Source organism: Prenolepis imparis, unplaced genomic scaffold (genome assembly GCF_030444845.1).
Source record: "Prenolepis imparis isolate NDT839.2.m4 unplaced genomic scaffold, iyPreImpa1.0 SCAF_12, whole genome shotgun sequence".
In the NCBI taxonomy this organism is placed as follows: Eukaryota; Metazoa; Arthropoda; class Insecta; order Hymenoptera; family Formicidae; genus Prenolepis; species Prenolepis imparis.
Window position 1 is genome coordinate 7592894 of NW_028141170.1, and position 23705 is coordinate 7616598.

The 23705-nt window shown below is 32.1% G+C and overlaps 2 protein-coding genes across 12 annotated transcripts in view; one reads left to right on the forward strand and one right to left on the reverse strand.

Moving 5' to 3' along the window:
* Nucleotides 1-23705, reverse strand: part of Neto (Neuropilin and tolloid-like) — a 116697-nt gene that overhangs the window by 68699 nt on the left and 24293 nt on the right. Inside the window, exon 1 of one of the 8 annotated variants that reach the window (XM_083052223.1) lies at nt 3893-4036. The exons of the other annotated variants lie outside the window; for them this stretch is intronic. Within the exon in view, the coding sequence (XP_082908349.1) occupies nt 3893-3947 (55 nt within the window). The 5' untranslated portion in view covers nt 3948-4036. Of the gene's footprint in view, nt 1-3892; nt 4037-23705 lie in introns of those variants that run through there. 8 annotated transcript variants of the gene reach the window in all.
* The window catches only part of LOC145944121 (uncharacterized), a 399257-nt gene continuing 380020 nt past the window's right edge, over nt 4469-23705 (forward strand). For 3 of the 4 annotated variants that reach the window (XM_083052238.1, XM_083052240.1, XM_083052241.1), the window contains exon 1: nt 19694-19733. Coding sequence is in view for 1 of the 4 variants with exons in the window: in XM_083052242.1 (XP_082908368.1) it covers nt 19470-19531; nt 19692-19733 (104 nt within the window). In the remaining 3 variants the exon portion in view is untranslated. Of the gene's footprint in view, nt 5417-19344; nt 19532-19691; nt 19734-23705 lie in introns of those variants that run through there. The other variant, XM_083052242.1, reaches the window with a different exon arrangement.

Sequence of the window (23705 nt, forward strand, 5' to 3'; positions counted from 1 at the left end):
TAACATATGCCACAGCATACGTTATATAAAGTCAGCTCTCTCGCGTTTGCTCAATATCATTTATCAATTAAAACGTTTAATGAAAAATAAATATTTCTAAATAAAAATAATATTTTTGCATTTCTCCGATCTTCAGTAATTTAATTTTTGTCATTATTATATATTACAAACTGTAAATATTATTGAATATTACACGCACGAGCTGCATCGTTTAATCAGCGATTTGTCAAGTACCTGATGATCCCTTCGATCTGTTTAATTGGTTGGAAACATCGAGACTTGATCGAATATTGTTATCAACGACCGACGCACGGAATTTTATGGAAACGAGAATGCTAATTAATGAGGTAAATGGTACGTAATTAAATTTGGAACATTATGCTTCATGCATGCATTACACTTTACGTCGTACTACGATAATCATTTTCAAACTTGTTTCTGCTTTGTGTATATTCAAATGCAAAACATGTTACGGCATTCAACAGTTTCCACAATACGTGCACAAGTCAAACGCATCGATTGTGCTCTTTGACAGACAAAAGAATCATCAAGCAGTGAATAGATTGGCGCATATATTTGTTTTCCATTCAGTCGATGACACCACACGCACGAAGTGCGTACGATTGTTCGAAACTGTGCTTTTAACAGAAACGTACGACAATATAACAGCCGTAAAAATTTCATCACGTGAATTCATGTGGTTGGATGGTATAGCGATCGACAAAGATATTGTTTCGACATATACGTGTATATCGCATAGTAAATTGATTTTAGTGAAACTATATATAAAGAGAGAAGTGTTGTCTACGTTATTGAATGAAAATATTAACATTACGTACATAAATAAGACGCGTAAAGGCACGAAAAATCTAAAAAAAAATCTCTCATTTCATATAGCTTAATAATTCATAGTAAAAAATTTCAATTGCAAATAGGAAGACATAATATATAAAAAATTATTTCATATGAGTAACATATTGTATGTTGTGTGCATATTTATAAAGAAGGACCATTTTTCTTTAATATTTAATATTTTTAAATTTAAAGGAACAGATTCTTTTTGATTTATATTTTATAAATAGAAAAAGAAGTGACTAATTAGAAGCTAAGTGCTATGAGTAAGTACACAATTTCATTTATTATCACATGTAAATAAACATATCAAATATGTACGTTTCTGTGCTTTAGAACATTTTCAGCAAGAATATGTCAATATACTATATAATATTAGAGATAGCAAAAATGTCAATATTTAAATTTGTTAGATAAAGGAAAAAATAATAGTTAAAATGTAATTTTTTCTTTATCTAACATTATATGATATTGACATATTCTTGCAATCTCTCAATATTATACTGATATATTTTTACTGAAAATAGGATCGAAATGTATTTATATGCAATAATATATTAGATTGCATTCTCACGACAGTGCTACTTAACTCTGGCTACTTCTTTCTTTATTTAATACTTTCAAAAATTTTTTTAACATTTCTTTAAATTGTTCTATTTTAATTAATTTTTGAAAAACGTTTAAAGACAAAGTAAAATTATAAATTATACTAATTAAATTTGACAAAGGAGATGACCTTATTTAATCGCTTAAGGATACTCAATAACTTACCAGCACACAAATGAATGTTCGTTTCTTCGCCAATTAATTATCCGGCGCTAGGTCGGGAGATAAATATTCGAGACTAACAAATTAGATTCGGTCGCTGTGAGTGTTCGGAAAACGGTTAGCGATTCTTATAAGATCGAAAACTTGAAGTTTGCTCTCGCCTTAACTCTTCTTACCTTACCTTTGGTTTCTATCCTGCCAAGGAACGAGGATTTTCTAGATTCCCGACGCGTTTTTCAGTCACATCCATTCGATTAATCCTCGGCAGCGAAGGCAATGTTAAATCGCTTTAAATTGCTACGAATTACTTCGACCGGCAGTTCCAACACGATCTACTTTCTATCTTTCTTTCTTGCATTCTATTTACTCTTGCGGACCATCGTCTTATCGATTTTAAAAGTAACATCTATTCTAATTATTATTTCAAAGCCACGTGACAATTCGTAGATTTAAAGCGATTGCGCCGTGAGGTAAAGGAATATAATGTGACAATTACAGAAGAAGAATATGCGAATTTTATCAGCTAGAATTAAGATAGGGATTTATATAGCAAATTGTGCCATTCTTTATTCCTACTTCTACTATTAAGATTTAATAGAAAAAGTAAAAGAACATCGAATTTAAATATCTTTTGCACAAGAATAGTGACAATTATATTTTTTATTAGAATAAAATTTATTGATTAATATTAAAATAAAAAATAATTAAAAATTGTAAAAAGATGTCTAAAGTATATATTAAAAAATGTATTCTTTCTCTCATATATTAAGAAAAGCATTTCGAGAGATTACTTGATTGTTGATGCTTGATTATTATATAACAAATTGTGCCATTCTTTATTCCTACTTCTACTATTAAGATTTAATAGAAAAAGTAAAAGAACATCGAATTTAAATATCTTTTGCACAAGAATAGTGACAATTATATTTTTTATTAGAATAAAATTTATTGATTAATATTAAAATAAAAAATAATTAAAAATTGTAAAAAGATGTCTAAAGTATTTATTAAAAAATGTATTCTTTCTCTCATATATTAAGAAAAGCATTTCGAGAGATTACTTGATTGTTGATGCTTGATTATTATATAACAAATTGTGCCATTCTTTATTCCTACTTCTACTATTAAGATTTAATAGAAAAAGTAAAAGAACATCGAATTTAAATATCTTTTGCACAAGAATAGTGACAATTATATTTTTGATTAGAATAAAATTTATTGATTAATATTAAAATAAAAAATAATTAAAAATTGTAAAAAGATGTCTAAAGTATTTATTAAAAAAATGTATTCTTTCTCTCATATATTAAGAAAAGCATTTCGAGAGATTACTTGATTGTTGATGCTTGATTATTATATAACAAATTGTGCCATTCTTTATTCCTACTTCTACTATTAAGATTTAATAGAAAAAGTAAAAGAACATCGAATTTAAATATCTTTTGCACAAGAATAGTGACAATTATATTTTTGATTAGAATAAAATTTATTGATTAATATTAAAATAAAAAATAATTAAAAATTGTAAAAAGATGTCTAAAGTATTTATTAAAAAATGTATTCTTTCTCTCATATATATTAAGAAAAGCATTTCGAGAGATTACTTGATTGTTGATGCTTGATTATTATATAACAATATATAACAAATTGTGCCATTCTTTATTCCTACTTCTACTATTAAGATTTAATAGAAAAAGTAAAAGAACATCGAATTTAAATATCTTTTGCACAAGAATAGTGACAATTATATTTTTGATTAGAATAAAATTTATTGATTAATATTAAAATAAAAAATATAAAAATTGTAAAAAAACATGTTTAAAATAAAGTATTTATTGAAACATATATTCTTTTCCTCATGCATTGATAAAAGTATATATTTCGAGGAATTACTTGATGTTGTCGATGCTTGATTACAAGCGCACTGCCAGATTCAGCCAAATAAAATCGATGAAATATGTTGCGTATTTATTGGATGATAGCTACGTTATTTTACGTTATTTTAGCATTTTCATTTCTCAATATATATATATATATATACTTGATTTGTACGTGCATTGTTTGCACGCGTTTTTTTTTTAATGAATATCACATACGAATAAATGTCGCGAAAAGGCGAATAAAAAAGTGAAACAAAAGCGAAATTGTTTTATATGGCATTTTTGTGAATTCGATGATTCCAAACATATGAGATACATGAAGCTTTAAAGAAATTGCAGCGAGAAATATTCTTGATGCATATATGAAATAAATAATTGAAAGGTTAACTCACCAGCCGATGCATCGCCGTTGCATCCTCGCCGGGAGTGCTTTATCGCTGCAGACATACACAGATCGACCGCGGCTATTCGTTAATGTTAATTGACGCGATTATCGCCCATCATTTCGTACGACACTCTCGACATTTATTACACACGTGTATGAACGACGAGTGAATGCACTGAAAAGTGTAACACACGCGACGAGCGAGCAAGCGTTCGGCCAATTCTCCCACGCGATATTAGCGACTTGAAGTGGAGAGGGCACTTGACGTCACAAACGCTTCGAAGCATTCGTATAGTTCCAAGTGGAACGTACCATTCGGCCGCGAAAAATTCCAAATACATACATACATCGCGCGACAAAATACACGTAACGCGAGAGCTTTCAATCGCGAATCCGTGCGAAACAACCCTAATTACTATCGCGTACTTAAATTAATACAAAAGTCCACTCGATATTTCCGCTCCGTCTCGGATCAGCGTATAATTGCGAAATTATTATTAACCGGCTGTTAAACTACGCGCGCCGCAGATTACTCGCGTCGCTCGCGCGACAGCGTGAAGTTGGAAACATTCGGCGACGAGAAGCGACGAGGAACGGTTGCGCCACACATTCCTCGTGAGTAATCGACTGTTATATTGACATATTTCCTTCGATTTGCCATCGACAAGGATCGCGAAGCGTGCGCGTGTCGTTTGTTTTGATGCGCGCGCGATCCCCTTCCATCAACGCCGCTCGCCGTCTCGCGACACTTGGCGACAGTCCGGAGAATCACCGTGTGTTGTTGGCGCGTTTTTCCTCAGACGGGACGTAATGGCCGACACGCAGGATCGCGAGCGCGTGTCGTAGTAGTTCTCCTTTAATTAGTGCTCGGTACCACGCGAAATACCCGCGACAGTCCGGAGAGTCAATCCGCGCTTCCTTACGAGAGTTGACGTCACGTGCGAGCGAGCGTGCTTCGTGTCGGGAGTGTCGGACTGTCGTACAATTATCGTGTCGGAATGTCGTATAATTATCGTGCCAATTAGCGCGTGATTAGCCGCGATCGATTACACGTCTTCCGACATTCTCGTACCTGCTCTGCGTCGCCAACTCTTTGTATCGGCATATTCGTACGAGCAATCTTTCTTGCGCACCTAACCTTTATTATAGGTTATGCCGGTACTTAACATCGCGATTATTCCCTCTGCCAAGACGCATCCGAGCATCGGGATCGAGAGTATTTTCGGATCAACGCGAGTGAAATTAAAATAAAATATACGTAAAGTTGGTGTGGAATGTATACCTGGAATTTTTCGCGAAGCGAATCTGTGTCAGTAGTCGGTAAATTAATGTACGCTCGCCCCGTTTTCGCTTTATTAAGTTTTATTCACTCGTCGTGTGTGATAAACGTTGCGAGTGTCGTACGAAATGACGGGCGATCATGGTATCGTGTTAATTAGCGGGACCGTAATTAGCCGCGTTCTCTACGTCCATGTATGCGTGCCTGCAACAATGGAACGTCGGCGAGACTGCAACAGCGGTGCATCAGCTGGTGAGTGAATCTTTTTTCCTAACTGCTAAATATATTCATGCTCGATTAATTATTTATTGAAATAAATGTATGCACATTTTTTTTACGAATTTCTACAAAGCGTATATATGTGAAAATCCATAAATATGATAGGAAAATCTCGTCAGTCTATCCCCTTTAATTCGCATTAAAGTGCTGCAATATTCATCGTGCTCATAATATATGTATGTATAATTTTTATACGTTTATTCCGACAAGAGAGAATGGATACCGACAGTGCATCGGTCTCGATGAGTGATTTTATAATTATAATATATTTCGTACATTTTTTATTAATGTAAATATGTATGCGAATTGATTTCCCCCTTTTCCCGTGGGTTTTTAATATCTATATTTATCAAAATATACGATTATATGATTGTATACGATTTTGCAGCAGTTATTTTGACGTTCATACGACATGTGCTATTTATGACAAAATTTCGGGTGCATGACGATATTTTTGTAACCTACATTTTCATACATAGAGAGTTTATCATGTTTTGAGATCATGTTCACATGTTATGAAACCACCTCCTCGTTTATGCACAGAGCTATCCAATTTTTCTTTGATCTTGTAATCTTTAAATTATATGTATGCAGATTTGTAAAACTTTTTATCTGCATTATATTTCTAATTACAATATTGGAATATTTTCGATAATTTTCTCTTGATACGAATACTTTTACGAAGCAAACGTATATTTACAAATATGTCTTTAACAATTTAACAATTAAATAATATATTTTTATAAAATTTGTATTTATGAATTAATATTTAATGTTGAATTAAAATAATTTGAATTTAAATAATTAATTTGAACGCATCTGACACACGCACACATTTGAAAAATATAAATTACATAGATTTGTTGTGTAACACTGACAATCATTAATTTGTACTTTGGCAATTCGTTAATGTCTTTTGACTTTTTAATTTCTTAATCCGTAGTAAAACTTAGAAGTTGATTTTTAATTCAGCTAATTACGAAATGTTATTGCAAGAGAAAAATACTGAAGTAATTAACGACATTGCATGCGAAGCGCGCTTTAATGGTCCGCAATATTTTTACAGTGAATTACCAGGAACGTAAAAAAAAAAAATAATTAAACGCGAATTGCATGCTTGCTGCTTAGCATTTAAATATACGCGTTGCATTACGGTATTCAAATTTGGAATGTGAGCTTGCAATTTCATTTAGTCTCGTTGAGAATGATGCACATATTTAATTTATTTTTTCTTTTTTATACATATTCATCAATTACGCGTTTCACTGAGAGATGTTTATTAGATTTACTACAGACATACGTATGTATATTTGCAATCAACGTATTTTACATCCTTAGGTTTAATTGTCGCGGGATTGTGTAATCAACAGAACGTACATATACACAATATCGCATTCATATCCATTAAATATTTCGGTCTCGAGACTCTGATTATACCTTAACCCATATGTTGACGTTCAAAAGGCAACCCTCGCATTGAACGTTGCTAGACATTAATAATTATATCAGGCGTTGTTAATATACATTTGTAACTTCATCACAATAATCATAACGTAATGATATAGAAAATAATATATACTCTCTCTGCAATAATTACAATGAAATCTTTAAGAAAAGAAATTAAAACAACATAATTTTTATCTGTTAAATTTAACATGGTTTTAAATCAATAACTTGAAAATAAATCATAATCTGATTGCAAAAGGAAGGGAGGGGCTGATGTAATAATCTGCATAATATCTGTTTTTAGGGGGGAAAATAGTATAATCTTCTTCATATTTTATTAACTTGTGACGTTTAAGGCAGCTATTTATATTTTCGTTTACGGAGCAGATGTGGAGAATTCTCCGAAGAAGTTTTTCGATATTTTCTTAAACGGCTCTTAAATGCTGTACTTTTACGTTGAAAATGAGATGACGTTTGCGTATGCATGCGGGAGAGGCATACGATTTGAGTCGCTGTATAAAGTGACTTGTGCCAGCTGCCGCCGAGGAAAATACGCGCAGTAAATGTCACGACGGGATTTCCGGTAGAATCGAAACGCGCATCTGCTGCCGCTGGCTGCAGGACTTTGAAACAAATAATAGTCGAATGGCACGTCGATTTTGATGCGAAAAAAGTTCAACGTTATAGCGGATTGCATACCGTACTACACATCAAATGTGCGTGCAAACTTTGAGCGAAAATAATTATTTAGAGTAGAGTGAAAACCTCTGCTCCTTGTGCATATTCAAGTGCATATTTAATTTAATTATTGATGAAATATTTTAATAATTAAAATTTTTTGCGAGGGGCTTATTTTCTCTCTCTTGATTAAATTACAAATATTTTTAATTAAAGACTGCTAAAATGAGATATATCAATTATAAAGTAGGGTAATTATAAATAATTATAGAGTAATTATAGATTGATTATATATTTTTTAAATATTTGTTTTAAAAATTTATCAAATAAATTTTGCGATTTTGTTGTAAGAATAAGAGCTCTCTGATAATTAGTTTAGATCACATAAGAATATATAAAATAAGAAGCACACTCGAATACATATTTTTTTAATGATGATGATCCGTGATATTGACAAGTTAATATTGATGACTATCGGGAAATTACGTATAGTAGAATGCACATTCAAGACTGGTTTCACTCAGGAAGAACGCGTCATTAACATTTACTTACCGTAAACTTTATCGATCGATAATTGCGAATCGTACGTATGCTGCATGTTATGCTCTCGCGTGGCTGAGGTATAAAATAAATTCCCGTTAATTCCCGATCGACAATCAGATGTCAACGTCACACGTTTCGCGTCATGTTATGAAAAACAATATTAGGCGCTACTTAATGTGGTTTCTACAAAGCACGCGCGAGAGAAGGAGAGAGGATTGCAAATTTCAGCCAGCGTTTCGCGAGTACGTTTCCGATATATACATACGAATCTGTTTGCGCATGTGAGTATTTATTCTGTAGGCAAACTATAACGGGCTAGCTTAGAAAAAATACGAATATCTTTGAATTTTCCAGACAGTCAATGTCGACATAACTATCGCAAAAATATTCTGGAAATTAGCAAGCTACATATTTATCTGACCAATGCATGGCTGACCAATACAAGTCTTGTTCTACTTGATACAATTTTCGCGTGATGCAACACTGAGTATTTCGAGCAAGATTTTAATTATTTTGGAAATTATATTAAATTATAAGTTTAAAAATTACGCTTATATATAAAATTGCTAATTTATAATTACTAAAATGCAATTAAAATTATTTTAATTAAAAAACGGTAAAGTTTATATTTTATATATAATAGAAATTGAAATGATATATTATCTTTAAATATATTAATATAATAATTATTATTATTATTATTTTCAAGATAATGATAACAATAATTATTATTTTCAAATATATTTTTCCTAATAAAATAAAGTAAACGAAGAATCTTGCTAGTTATTATAAGTTCATCAGATTACATCGCTTATCACCGCTTGGGACATAATCTATGCATGAAGAAACAAACTCTCTTGTCTTGGGGAATTACATGTTGCATTGATGATACTAGTTTGCGGTAGACATAGCGGCAAGATAATCGGATGCGAGTGTGGACTAATGCGCATCCGTCTTCGCGACATTATCAAAATCATCATCATTATGTTAGCCAGGCTTATTGTTAGCGAGATTATAACTCCGGTCGCGAATCCTAACTTTATTTTCAAAAAACATTTTTATGGAACAATTTTAATGGAACATGTCTCAAAAATAAATTATATTATACCTATCTATTTTTGAACAGAATTAATTTAAAATTAATATAAAGGGGGTAATTATTAGATGTTAATTAAGAGAATATAGTAACAACAAAAATATTAACAAAAGTATTAACAAAAATATTTCTTTGACATGCGTCTTAAATAATTATAAATATATTTTGATACATTTTGTTTATTTTAAATGTGAAATTTCTTAAATTGATACTAAATTTTGCGCAAAAATATGGGTGGAAATATAAATAGTTCTATTATATTTACAATTATATAATCTCGCAGTTTATCACTTTAAATCTTTGTATGTGAGGTGTGATGTAAACTGTATCATGCTTTAAAAGTACTTTTAAATATTATTCATAGTAACAATGGTTCAGATAGTAGAGCATGATCGATCTTAGAGAGAAGCTTTTTGTGAACGTTGCGGATCCGAAAAAGAACGAGTGCACATCAATTTTCCAACTTAAATGAAATAAGAAATTGATGGATGATGGAAACGCTACTGTTCAATTGGTGCCAGGATTCACTGGATAAATCCTTCTCGCCTTTAGAAAGTTCACTTTTTCTGTATTTTTATTTTACTGCAAAACTTAATTACATTGCTGTAACACGAATGCGAATGAATTATGACTTGAATAATAAATAGTTAATTTCTTTTTGATTCTTAAGTAAGATAATAACTAAAAAAATTCTATTTGCATTTTTAATATATGTAGTTATATAAATTATTCTAAAAATATTTATATATTATACATTTTATATATATTTACAAATGTTTTATAATTTGAAAATTGATTTATTCAAAAAAACTTTGAGGAAAAAATATTTGACCTTTTAAAGTTGTATGGAACTTTCAAATCATTTGATTAAAAAGTTTAGTTTAGTTTGTTTATTTTTTGCTTGACCATTTTGACAACTGGAAAATGTTTCCGCATAATTTCGTCCTATTTTTTCATTTTAGCTATGTGAATCTAGCACCCGACTTTTTAAAAATTAATTTTTTAATACGGAAAATCATAGCATTTCGTTTGTAGTTGTTTGTAGTAATAATAATTTCGTTTGTAGTTTTATCAATTAAAATTTTTTTTATTTATTAATTGATAAAATTACAAACGAAATTATTGTTACTACAAACAACTACAAACAAAATGCTATCATTTTCCGTATTAAAAAATTTATTTTTAAAAAGTCGGGTGCTAGGTTTACATAGCTCACACGACGTATAAAACTCTTATCGTTTGATGTTTGAAATCGGGGGAAAAAAACAGAAAGTTTTATATCATATAACATCATGTATATATGAGCGTTTCGACAAAATTATTTAATAAATCTCGCTCGAATGAGTCATATTATACTCGCATATAATATGCAATATAATGAACATATGCAATAATAATGAGAAAGTGATTTTTTCCGAGTCTGGCGATTAATCAGGGATAGAAAGTAGCACTGGTCAGACGATTTCAGTGATTATCCGTCCCGCGTCCGATACAAGCGACAATAGTAACGCGTCCGAACTCTTTTCAACCCTGCACGCTTTCATTCCTCGTTCGAATAATTTCGACAAATATCGCGATAATAGCATTAATAATTATATCATTTCTTACAATTTTTTTAAAATTTTATTTACAAATATTTAAATAATAAATTCTATTGATAAAGTAATAAAATATTATTTGCACACGACAAACTATGTGAACCTAGCACCCGACTTTTTAAAAATTAATTTTTTTAAACGGAAAATGATAGCATTTTGTTTGTAGTTGTTTGTAGTAACGATAATTTCGTTTGTTTATCAATTAATAAATAAAAAAATTTTTTCAAATGACTCGCACCCGACATTGTAATATCGCAAATCCGCTTGCGCAGTCTTCTTTAAAATCGTTTTTAGTTGTTTGTAGTGATTTTCCTTTCGTTTGTAGTTGAGCGGTGTTCAAAAGTTATAGACAATTGTTTATTCGTCTAAGAGGTAAATTTGTTAATTTTAAAGATATCGCAAATCCGCTTGCGCAGTCTTCTTTAGAATCGTTTGTAGTTGTTTGTAGTGATTTTCCTTTCGTTTGTAGTTGAGCGGTTCAAAAGTTATAAATAATTTGTTCAATATAACAATTATAACTTTTGAACCGCTTAACTACAAACGAAAGGAAAATCACTACAAACAACTACAAACGATTCTAAAGAAGACTGCGCAAGCGGATTTACGATATCACAATGTCGGGTGCGAATCATTAAAAAAATTTTTTCTATTTATTAATTGATAAAACTATAAACGAAATTATTGTTACTACAAACAACTACAAACAAAATGCTATCATTTTCCGTATTAAAAAATTTATTTTTAAAAAGCCGGGTGCTAGGTTTACATAGCTCACACGACGTATAAAACTCTTATCGTTTGATGTTTGAAATCGGGGGAAAAAAACAGAAAGTTTTATATCATATAACATCATGTATATATGAGCGTTTCGACAAAATTATTTAATAAATCTCGCTCGAATGAGTCATATTATACTCGCATATAATATGCAATATAATGTACATATGCAATAATAATGAGAAAGTGATTTTTTCCGAGTCTGGCGATTAATCAGGGATAGAAAGTAGCACTGGTCAGACGATTTCAGTGATTATCCGTCCCGCGTCCGATACAAGCGACAATAGTAACGCGTCCGAACTCTTTTCAACCCTGCACGCTTTCATTCCTCGTTCGAATAATTTCGACAAATATCGCGATAATAGCATTAATAATTATATCATTTCTTACAATTTTTTAAAAATTTTATTTACAAATATTTAAATAATAAATTCTATTGATAAAGTAATAAAATATTATTTGCACACGACAAACTATGTGAATCTAGCACCCGACTTTTTAAAAATTAATTTTTTTAAACGGAAAATGATAGCATTTCGTTTGTAGTTGTTTGTAGTAACGATAATTTCGTTTGTTTATCAATTAATAAATAAAAAAATTTTTTCAAATGACTCGCACCCAACATTGTAATATCGCAAATGCGCTTGCGCAGTCTTCTTTAGAATCGTTGTTTGTAGTGATTTTCCTTTCGTTTGTAGTTGAGCGGTGTTCAAAAGTTATAAACAATTGTTTATTCGTCTAAAAGGTAAATTTGTTAATTTTAAAGATATCGCAAATCCGCTTGCGCAGTCTTCTTTAGAATCGTTTGTAGTTGTTTGTAGTGATTTTCCTTTCGTTTGTAGTTGAGCGGTTCAAAAGTTATAAATAATTTGTTCAATATAACAATTATAACTTTTGAACCGCTTAACTACAAACGAAAGGAAAATCACTACAAACAACTACAAACGATTCTAAAGAAGACTGCGCAAGCGGATTTACGATATCACAATGTCGGGTGCGAGTCATTAAAAAAATTTTTTCTATTTATTAATTGATAAAACTATAAACGAAATTATTGTTACTACAAACAACTACAAACAACTACAAACAAAATGCTATCATTTTCCGTTTTAAAAAATTAATTTTTAAAAAGTTGGGTGCTAGGTTCACATAGCTCTTCATTTTAAACCGACATTATTGTAATCTATTTTCTCATTTTCTGAATAATTGAAGTATTGATAAAATATTCAATCGAGCTTCTCTCATAATCATATGGTTATTGTTTTCGGCCTGAATTTGCTGTCCCGTCTCGAGATAACTTTCGCGTATTACGAGAGCACTTCTTACACATTTCACCTGCTTCTCGTGACGAGGAGAAGGAGAAAGTTGGATGTTCGAGGACTCTCTTCATCGAGCAGCTTTCTTATTCAACGGGCGCGTATGTAACCGTGTCTCCAGCACGAGCAAGCTTGCCTCGTCTTAAAGACGTACATAATGTACCAACTTCGTTCGTCTTTGCAAACGGGTTCAGCGGGTTCGCGCGCCGCGCTTAAAGAAAGGATGAAGAGAATGAGTTACGAGTGACACTCGGAAAATATGACGGTCCTTGCGCTACCAGACTCTGGGTAACTTTCCCCTGTCGTTGAGAACGAACCAGATTGCGCCGCAGCTCGGTGAACTACGCCGAGCGAAGATGGAACGGCGGGCGCAAGCTATGTGGTGTGACTTGATTATTATTTCGAAAACGTCGCACTTTCTGCAGAGGGTGCGCGTCTCCGCGTTTGTCGTTACACAAGATTTTCACGACAAATCACATTATCTTTGAAAGATACTTATAAGAAACTACGAGAAATATATATATCGAGCGAAAATGTAAGATTTCCATATCTTTTGTATAATTTCTATAGAAGAAAATCGTGAAATAATATTTATTTTACCAATAAAATAATATTTTAACGGTGAAATAATATTTATTTTAAATGATTGTTGAGCAAACAATTTCACTCGATAATATTTATCTCAAACATTCTATAGAAATTGTGTAATTACATAATTTAATTTATAATGATTTTAAAGAACGTTTTAATTGACTACATATAAATTAGAGATCTTTTCTTATACAAAGATTACTCAGAACTAATCACAGAGAGGTAGTTTCACAGCTAGTTTCACTTATGCGAATTCAACTATCCGGCCATTCATTTTGTCTCTGGTACTTTAAGCTTTACTTACTTTATAGCATTTAACTGTGTTACTCATTTTGTTATAATAAATTATGGCTAATTTCGTCAACAAATTACAGGATTTAGCAAAAAAGTAGTTCATAAAACGCTTTCTTCTATTGCAGTTTAATTTATAAGTAATAATATTTTTAATTGTTGCACGGTTTTTATATTAATCTAACATTAATATTACACAAAAAATTATACAAATAACAGACAAAATAAAGCAAAAGCAGAGAGCTAGGTATATTATTAAAATTTTTTAAAGATATTGTGTTTAATGAAGACAGACCAGCGTTACACAATGGCTGAGATCCTCCTCATAAATATTTTCATATAACTACACTCTTGTAAAATATTTTAATATTTTGAACAAAAGAGTTTTTTCATAAAGTTAGCAAGCGAGATGAGAGAGTTCATGAATGTATAATACAAAGTGTCATGGATCACTGAACTGAATATCAATATATATGCGAATCGACACTAACGGGGAATTGTGTAAACGATCGTTAATTCTTCGAGACTCGATAGACGACAAGTGGACGTAACTTATACTCAAAATCATCGCCTCGTACTCGTAATCCCGAATGGCATAAAATGTGTCTGCTTACAATATTATGTAAGAGTGCAAGAGAAATTAATTAAACATATTTTCCATATTTAGAATGTTTTTAAAGATCCATGTGGAAATATCGATTCGTAATTTGTTGAAGCTGCATATAACTATCGACGTTTGATAATATATCATTAAAAAATAAATAACAGGAATAATTTTTTGACTAAACGATTATTTCTAGAATTGAATAAATAGGAATAATCTCAATAAATAGAAACAATACCCTTCTTCCCAGGAAAAATATACTTATTAGCAAAATAATATTATGAAAACAAACATATTAAAATATATAATAAGAATCATAAACATGACAAAAAATAATTTTTTTTTACTTTTTGTCTGTTGTTGCTTTTTTTCTTTTTTTACATTTCAGAAAATAATTATATAATAATAAATATCTATAATTTATATTAATATAGGTATTATAACATTAATTTTTGAACGAAGCTATTGCGAAAAAGTGGAAAATGCAACGATTATCTATCATGAGATAGGCGCGTATAAGGGATGAAATTACACCACTATTCGTTACATCGTTATTCTGGTTAAAATAACAAACATTGAAATGCATATCGAAGGCAAACGGTTGCTAAAACGAGGCGAGCGGCATGGAAAGTCGTGATTCATAGAAGTGTAATATATGAACTTTATGTACTGGAAGCTGTCGCGGATTACAAATTGCACGACATTAGTCGGAGGATTTATGCATTTCGAGGTTGGGCGAAAGACGGGCGAAACTTCGCGTATACCCGTTTAATGTACCGTCGTGCTGGTTATAAGTCGAACGCAGGTAAACGGGGAATTTCTCGCCATAGATTTCGATCCGCGCTATTACAACGCGAGAGAAGACGGACGCGTTTGCATAACATTATCGTAATTAACTTCTAGATAGCTCGGTCGATTCAATTCCAAAAGGCTCGCCTCCATTTGCGCGCCTTAGTTTACTCGAGGAAGTCAGCCCGCATTAATTTACCTTTCCATAGATATCGAGAAGTTGTGGGGTCACGAAACGGTCTTTAATACCTATAGAACGTCGATTTTAGAAGTAAATTTTGAGACAGTTGTGTGATATTGATTGTGAGTTAAAGTGATATTTTTAGGTAGTATAATTTATTATATTTTAATCACTTTTTAATAATATTATTCATGAAATATAGAGATAGTTATCACTTTTAACAATCTTCTTTGTTTGTTAAAAAATGTTCCGGGAAGAGAACATTTTATTCATACTTAGGAAAAGACATTTCTGCTGAATTATTCTATCGTAATTTAGCGATAGATTATATGACCAAATAAAAGGAGCCATATCGGATTACGTTTGCCAACAAGAGTGGTAAGACAATAAATTTATCGCTCGATTTTTGGATGTTTTTCGCATAATCGTCGTACGAAAATTTATTACGGTGCGCGATAAGACGGTGGAAATATAGTGCCGTAAAATTGGTGCGCATCCATGTTAAAAGCTTTGCTTCTGTGTATCTCGCGACGGTGAACGAATATTCTCGATATCACCAATATCGGGAATAAAAGCGTTTGCATTGAAATTGTCGTGAACATAAATGATTAAAAACGATATCGCCCGCAATATACGCCGCATTTTATGAAATCTGATATCGTACTATTTGCAATATCGTCTATGGTTTCCCGTTTCACAGAAAAAAACTAGCAGAATTTCAATATTGAATATATGATTGATATACTAAAACCATATTAAGTATAAGAATAAATCAATGTGAAGAGAATTTAGTAACTTTTTTAAATTACAAATTTTTTAATTAATAACGATTTAGAATTGTCTATTACATAAATATGAATAATTATTTAAACAATAAAATATGAAATAATTATATATGCTTGCACAACGTAACATTTAGCCATTCAGGATTTAGTTGTACCATGTGAATATTAATACTATATATTAATTATATAAAATATTACTCTGTTTATACTATACAAAAATATGTACTTTACAAAATATGTAGTGTTAATTCAGCGGATCTCGCGAATCGAATAACCGCATCAAAGACGATGTTACAAAATTTAGTTATTTTCGCAAATTGATGCTTCTCGTTCTTTATTCGGTTATATATGCATCTTTCGCTTTTGTAATCGTGTGGGAAGTGTGCCAGATAACCTTTTCGGAAGCATCGAGAGATCGATGAAAAATGCTCTTCACACTCTGATGCATCTCCCACCGCAATGATTCTTAAATTTGGGTTAAAACGCACATTAAGTCCCGATGTGTTTTCTCTTACATACATTTATAATATAGTCATTATAATTTCTTCTAATAATCTTGATTTAGTGATTTAGTCGTGCTTACTGCCTTTCTTCGTTTTAAACAGGCATTAATCAATATAATAATATTTTGTTAATTATTTAATTTATCAATAAATGAAATTTTATTAAACTATTTTAGCTAATGAACAATTTAAGCGTAGTTAATTAAAGTCTTTTATGTCTTTATAAAATATCAGTTACATGAGGCGTACATTTATGCGCAATGTATATAGATATATAATGGTAGGAGATATTGCTGAACCAGCGAATGGGCTTGTTAATGAGATAGACCAGTTTCCTCGCTGCGTGTTTAACGCTAAATACAGTTTGAATATGAGTTTTGTTTATCTGAAATGAAAATCGCATTCAATTTAAACGCGAGATGAAAATCATACAATCACATTTAAACTCAAGCATATTACAGCGCGCATATGGACCTATAGTATTTCGCAAATAAACTTGGTGTGCTCGAAATCGCGAAATGTACATGTAACGTTCTCTTTATTCAAATTATCTTTCATTTGTTTAATTACATATTCTTGCAACCGAGATTGTTTATGTTCGCGCCTCAATGCGTTTAATGGTGTAGTAAATTAATACAAGTCGGCATATCTTGAACGAAAACGCGAGCGCATAATTTCATGTCCAGTTTCTTTCCGCACGATTTGCATTTATGATCCGAATGTGTATCACAAATCCAGTATAATTTGCATTTCCGTAAATCGTTAAGCTCATGAAATCTCACCGCATACCCGCATTTCGCGTCCCATTGCCGATTTTCGCTTTCTAGCCGGATCGCGCGGAGAGATTTTAATTTATGTAGGATATACATAATAGCACGGAATTCGTCGGGAATCCCGGTAGGTAGTAAGCGGATTTCTATTTTCGTGCAATTCGCCCAAGCATCTCCATCTTTATGCGCGCGGCATTCGTGCAAATTCTCGGCGCGTTTTCCAAATGTTAATAAATCGCGCGATTGTTGGCGAAAGGGTACATATGGATACCGAGTTTAACCGCTATCTTAAATTTTTTAATTAATCGTGGATCGATTTGCGGGATATACCTAAAAAAAAAAAAAAAAAAAAAAAGATACGACCAGACGAGCTGATTGGAAATTTTGTGGCAACCTCATGCGCTCGCACCTCACGAATTTCTTTTCGGAAATTGTTCATCTTTCTGTGAAAACTCGTGTGAGCGGAATTATAATATTCTTTGAATGTAAATCATTTTCTTATCAGATCTAGCGATCAAAATTTCGAGCACGGATGTTTTTGTGCCGGAAATGATTTCTGTTGATTCGCGCGAGAAACGTGCTAGCGTATGATATTCTTGCTCAGAAGATCATAAGTATTGCGCTGACACGTTCGACGATAAAACATATTACCAGGAATGAAAATACTTGTAGACTGCTAAAAACAGAAAATAGAATATCGTACATTTTTGTTCGATGCTAGAAAATGTGAAATGCATGAAGATACATGTACCGCGTGTATGAAGCTGCTTTGCATTCGCAAATGGTTGGCGCAAGAAATATGATGGATATATAATTGCATGACAAAAATCGAATATATGGCTATCGCGGGAAATCCAGTTCGCTAATCGAAACGGGCTTGTCACGATTTTTTTGAGAGATAATCAATTTTACCTTGTTATATTGACGAACGATAATATCTTTTGTTAGCACTTTTATTCACACGTAATTTTATTTAAAATTGATGGTATACATTGTAAACTAATAAAGAGGCATAACGAGCGCTGTTTTTTTTTTTTTTTCTGATTTACAATATTAGCTGCCTTTTTTTATTTCTATTTTAATTTTATTTCTATTCTTCATTTAAATTATTTTTGTATTTATATTACAGTTAAAACATGAATAATAGCAAAATGATTGGATATAATTACGGATGTGACGATTTGATTTGATGTGATGATTTTATAACATATTATTATTTTAAAAATTAATTAGCAAATTAATGCTTTAATCAGCTGATTTCCATTAAAAAATATTAATAAAGCGAAAATTTGCTAATTAAATATTCTAGCTTACATATTTATATTTATATTGTGTATGTTATAATTTGTTAATTAAATTTTAAAATAATAATATAGTAAAAGTTATAAAATAGTAATACGTTGTAAATAATATGTTATAATACCTTATTCTCGATTAATATTTTTTCTTTCTAAAGCTATATCTTTTCGAACGAATTTCCTTCGAGTTTTAATTAATTATTAATATTAAGTCATGTATATAGTGTCGCGCGCGCGCTATTAGAGTGAAGTTGCCGATGTTTGTAGCGAATAGCGGCCATTACCGAAACGCCGCGAGTATCAGGCAGTTCGAGCTGCGTCCCGCTGTGATTAATTAGTAAGCATAATCGTTAGAAACGATTTCTAACCTTTGTATTGTAACATTTATCAATCGCATATCATAATTTCAACGTTAATGTAATAGTCGTAATTGTTCGAAACGCATATTTCGTGAAAAATTCGATGCAAAATCTCTTGCCAACCTAACCCAACTTAACCTGTTTTCGCGCGCGCGAATGTGTTGCGATCCGTGGATATATCTATCGTTAAATCTAGCTTACATATTTATATTGTGTATGTTATAATGCGAAATAATAAGATTCTTCTAATATATGTATGTATTTTATTTGTTACAGGTAGCATTGCGATACCAGTGCGATTCACGCGTCGTGTCGGGAATGCCGTGTAAAGTTTCGCGTGTCGGGAGTGCCGTGTAAAGTGTCGGGCGATCGTAATTATTCGTGTTTTCGCGAGTGCTACCATGGACCAAGAGAGGAGGAGGAGGCCCAGGGAGGCATCGGGCGACAACGGGGCAGCTGTGAGGTATGCAAAATAAAAATATATATTTTTTTAAACTACATTGTTTATGAGATATTCGACCGTTTTTAGATTTTTAAAATACCCTATATATATACACACACATGCACACATACACAAATATACACAAATTATATATAGACATAATTTGAATATTTGTTTTCAGATCAATGTGCTGTGTACTACAACTTCGGTATTGCACGTATCGGTGAGTGAAAAATTGTTAATTTTATAACATTTCCATAGTGGTAATTTATAGGTGCAGCACGTTGCAAGTGCGTTGCAAGAATAATTTGTTTCTTGCAAGCTACGAGAAAACATAAGAGAATAATTTTTATGGAAGGAGCGAAAAAGAAGTATAATTAGGATTTTCTTTGACGCCACTCGCGGAGTTATTAACAATTCTTTATCCGCTCGCTACCTCTCTAAACTTTAAACTTAAAGTATAAGCTTTTGACATTCGAGTCATGAAGCCAATCGAAAAATTTCTCGCGCAGAAATAGCAGTCGTGACGCGAGGAAAAAGAGAAAATGCTCAAATGTCTCTTATTAAGGACTAATTAGATGGCGTTCTGTGCAAGTTATTCAAATTGCACTTATGGCATTGCTAAGACTGCGTTTGTTAATTAGTGTCGCCAAGTGGGACAACAACGCTTGGCGTTATGTCGACCGAAACTGGGAACGAAACTTCGCTTATTCTCTCTTAAGATGGCAAACTATTGCGCTATCATGCAATTTTCGGGAATCGTGTTTGCGTTAGCACGCACCTGTTTTAGTTTTATTATTTATTCTGCTACTAGTGCAAATTTTATTTTTTCTTTCGAGAAATCAAATGATGTCGCTGCGAAACAGTTTATATGGAATTGATATATTGAAATTGGAGAAATTTGATCGAGTCAATTTTTTTATATTCTTTCACTTTTTAAATCTTAAATTTTTATGAATAAAATATGGTAACGGGTTAATTACAAATTTTTTAAAGTTTTAGATAAGGAGATAAAAAATCGCTTTACGATACTTTTTGATTAGAAATTAATTAATAATTGCAAGTTATATTCCATATAATTCTCAGTGCTATAATTAACTGTGCAAACAAGTATTAGATTCAATATTCAATACGACTCAATTTCCGGCGCCAGCGAGGTAATTAAATCGTAAATGACGCGAGTCGTACATGTATTTATGCCGTTTACGCGCTACTCATCACTCGACGTATGTTATAGACGGCACGTCGGATATTATAGTTGGGGTCCGTATTGACTCTATTTACGTCGACCGCGAGATATGAAAGGACAAATAAAATTCGCAGCCGAATCGATATCGATGCGGTAATGAGTGCCACGCGAACAGAGACCCGTTTATAATTCGCAGCCGGGTACGTTCCGGCAATTAGCAATGTGACCCGCGAACGGCATATATCGGCAGTATTATTTTCCTTTATTTGCACGACGATCTTCCCGTTGAATTTCAGCCGTTGAAATTCAATTATCGCGGTACGATCCATGAGAGGGTATAAAGCGAGCGGCTACGACGCGATGCCGCATTCTCCGAAGAAGAGAGCGAAGCGAAACGTGGAAAAATTTAATAGACGATGTCCGCATATGAAGGTTTTTAGAGAAACGCCGAGAGCTTGAGTTCTCGTGATACGGTGGAACGATAAAATGTCTGTAAAAAGCGCTGCGCGGCGTATGAAAACGAGAAGAAGACTCAACCACAACGGTTTTGTCGGAAAATACGTCTATTATATTTTTTCAGAAGAGTTTGCATGTTTTTAGAATTTTATCTTTCGAAAAATAAGTTGAACTATTTTTGAAAAATTATATATAATTGAATTTTTTAAATTTATAAAATACGTGGAACAATTAAGTATAAAATTTATTACTATTTATGAGAGGGAGAGATATACGTATACAAAGCGCGCTACAATAAATTTGAAAAAAATATAAATCAGACATATTCAATGTACACAAATATTGGATGCCACATACAAAACTTATTAAGCGATTTTAATTGAATATCTCGAGATATTTTTTAATTGTTACTTGCATTTCAACGAATTTTTCTTTTTGCAATGCATGTATCGATTGATCCTGCTGTAATTAATTTGATTCGCTGCATATTATTAAAGAGTGACACGGGCTAAAATTTGATCAGCCGGTAATTGTAAATGGAACGAATTAGACTACGAAATGCATCGAGAGCATGAATATTTTATCTACCTGTGCGATATTCGATATAATATACGGGTGATTGCCATTTATATATAACATGTTTTAATTAAGGTTTCGCCAGCTTTAATCGGAAACGCAGAATCGCGTCGCACTTCCTGCCCGCGTTTATCACTATTGCGCAGACAAACGAATCGCATTATGCAGCCTTTCATGGTTTCAGCTATGAGATATTGGACGTTAAAAGTTGCAAATGCATTCCGCCAGCCACGAGAATTATATCGCTGTTTGTTACTTCTTGTATGCTCTCGGTGTGATATATATCTCTCGCTGTCCGCATAATAGCAACGGTAGTAGCGGCGACAAAGGAGTAAGTGAAAGGAGCGAGAAAGGATAAGCAGCGAGAAATATTTTCTAAGCTAGCTGACGCGGCTATTATCTCGACTTGCGGTTTTCATCTCGAAAAATATCACATCTAAATCTTGGTAGAAATAAGAAAAGAAGTTTTACAGGATGTTCAATTATTAATTATCTTTCTCAAATTGCTATTTTTATTCGTAAATGTTATAAATTTATAAATTTTTTATAATTTTGTTTGTAGTCTAATGGATGATTGTGGAGATGATATACTAGATCTGTGCCTTCAATTAGTATTAAATTATAAAAATATATTTTAGATTTATTGATTCAATTAAGTCAAGTCCGGTCAAGTCAAATTAAACCAGTCATTTCCATCAGAGATAATTTGTGTTACATTTTGATTGCCAGCAGTCTGATTTATATATAATTGAGGATATAATTAAATTTCAATCTCCAATTACTGAGATAATAGGCTTTGCGAAGTTAAGTACTTAAGTGCAATAATGCTGTGATTAGATAGAAGATATTGTTATCTGCAAATGCTCTCACATTCATTTTCCAACTTAGTATTTCTATAATTTGTTTGCATTAAAATATCAAAATAAATATAATAATAATAATTATTATTATATGAAATATATATATTTATTTAATGTGAGGGCGAGAGAAAGAAAGAGAGAGGGGGGAATATATGTATATTAATATATGCATATCAATATAAAATCTAAATTAAACATGAAACATGAAATACGTTTATATATACATATATATCTCCAGACCTTTGCCCCATTCTATTATAATAAGTTGACTCCGTTATCACAATCACGCACGATAACTACCTTACAGCAATTAAACTGATATAGTCACTCTATATACGCACACGAGCTACGAAGTTTTACAATACATTGGCGCAAACCACCTGAATTACATCGCCATACTCGCCAGTTTTCATTTCCATGAGTAAATAAGGTTTCCTCATGGGTATTATTTCGAGTTACATTCCCGCGGCTAGCAGCACCAAATTCACTTCGCTCGTTTTTTTTTTTTTGAGAGTACTCGCTTTTCATAGTCACCGTTAATTCGTTTCAGTGGTTTGTCCGGCGCCGCGAACAACGGCGAGAGCCATTTATATATAAAATTGATTTATTTGTCGGTTAAGCTTTTGACGGTTTCAATTTTACTTATATATAGGAAGCTATTATAGAAAACCATCTCAACGTGATTGATTGATGGTTTTCCATCGTTTCCCAAGATTGGCAATTATTTCGATTACTTCAAACGTTGCTATGAAATCTCAATCAAAGAGAGAGAGACAGAGAGAAGGGAATATATATGTATATTGGAAGTATTGTGTGATCAATATCTGAATTTAGATTATTGCCTGATACTTTATTTACTTTTGTAACTCGATGCTATACACTCTCTTTTAGCTTGCAAATTAAATGACGCTTGAAAATTGGACATACGCTATGACAATTGACAATTTATTAGTCTCACGACAGTGTAAAAAGTTCGTCGCGATATAGATTTTTATATGAGCTTATTTTATATAGATCATGATTGAAAGATTTTTTGTTTTTTAATTACGTCGCGATAGTAGTAGCTTCTGAAATTCTCTACGATATCTTGAAACTTGGTCGAGATCTCGCAAAG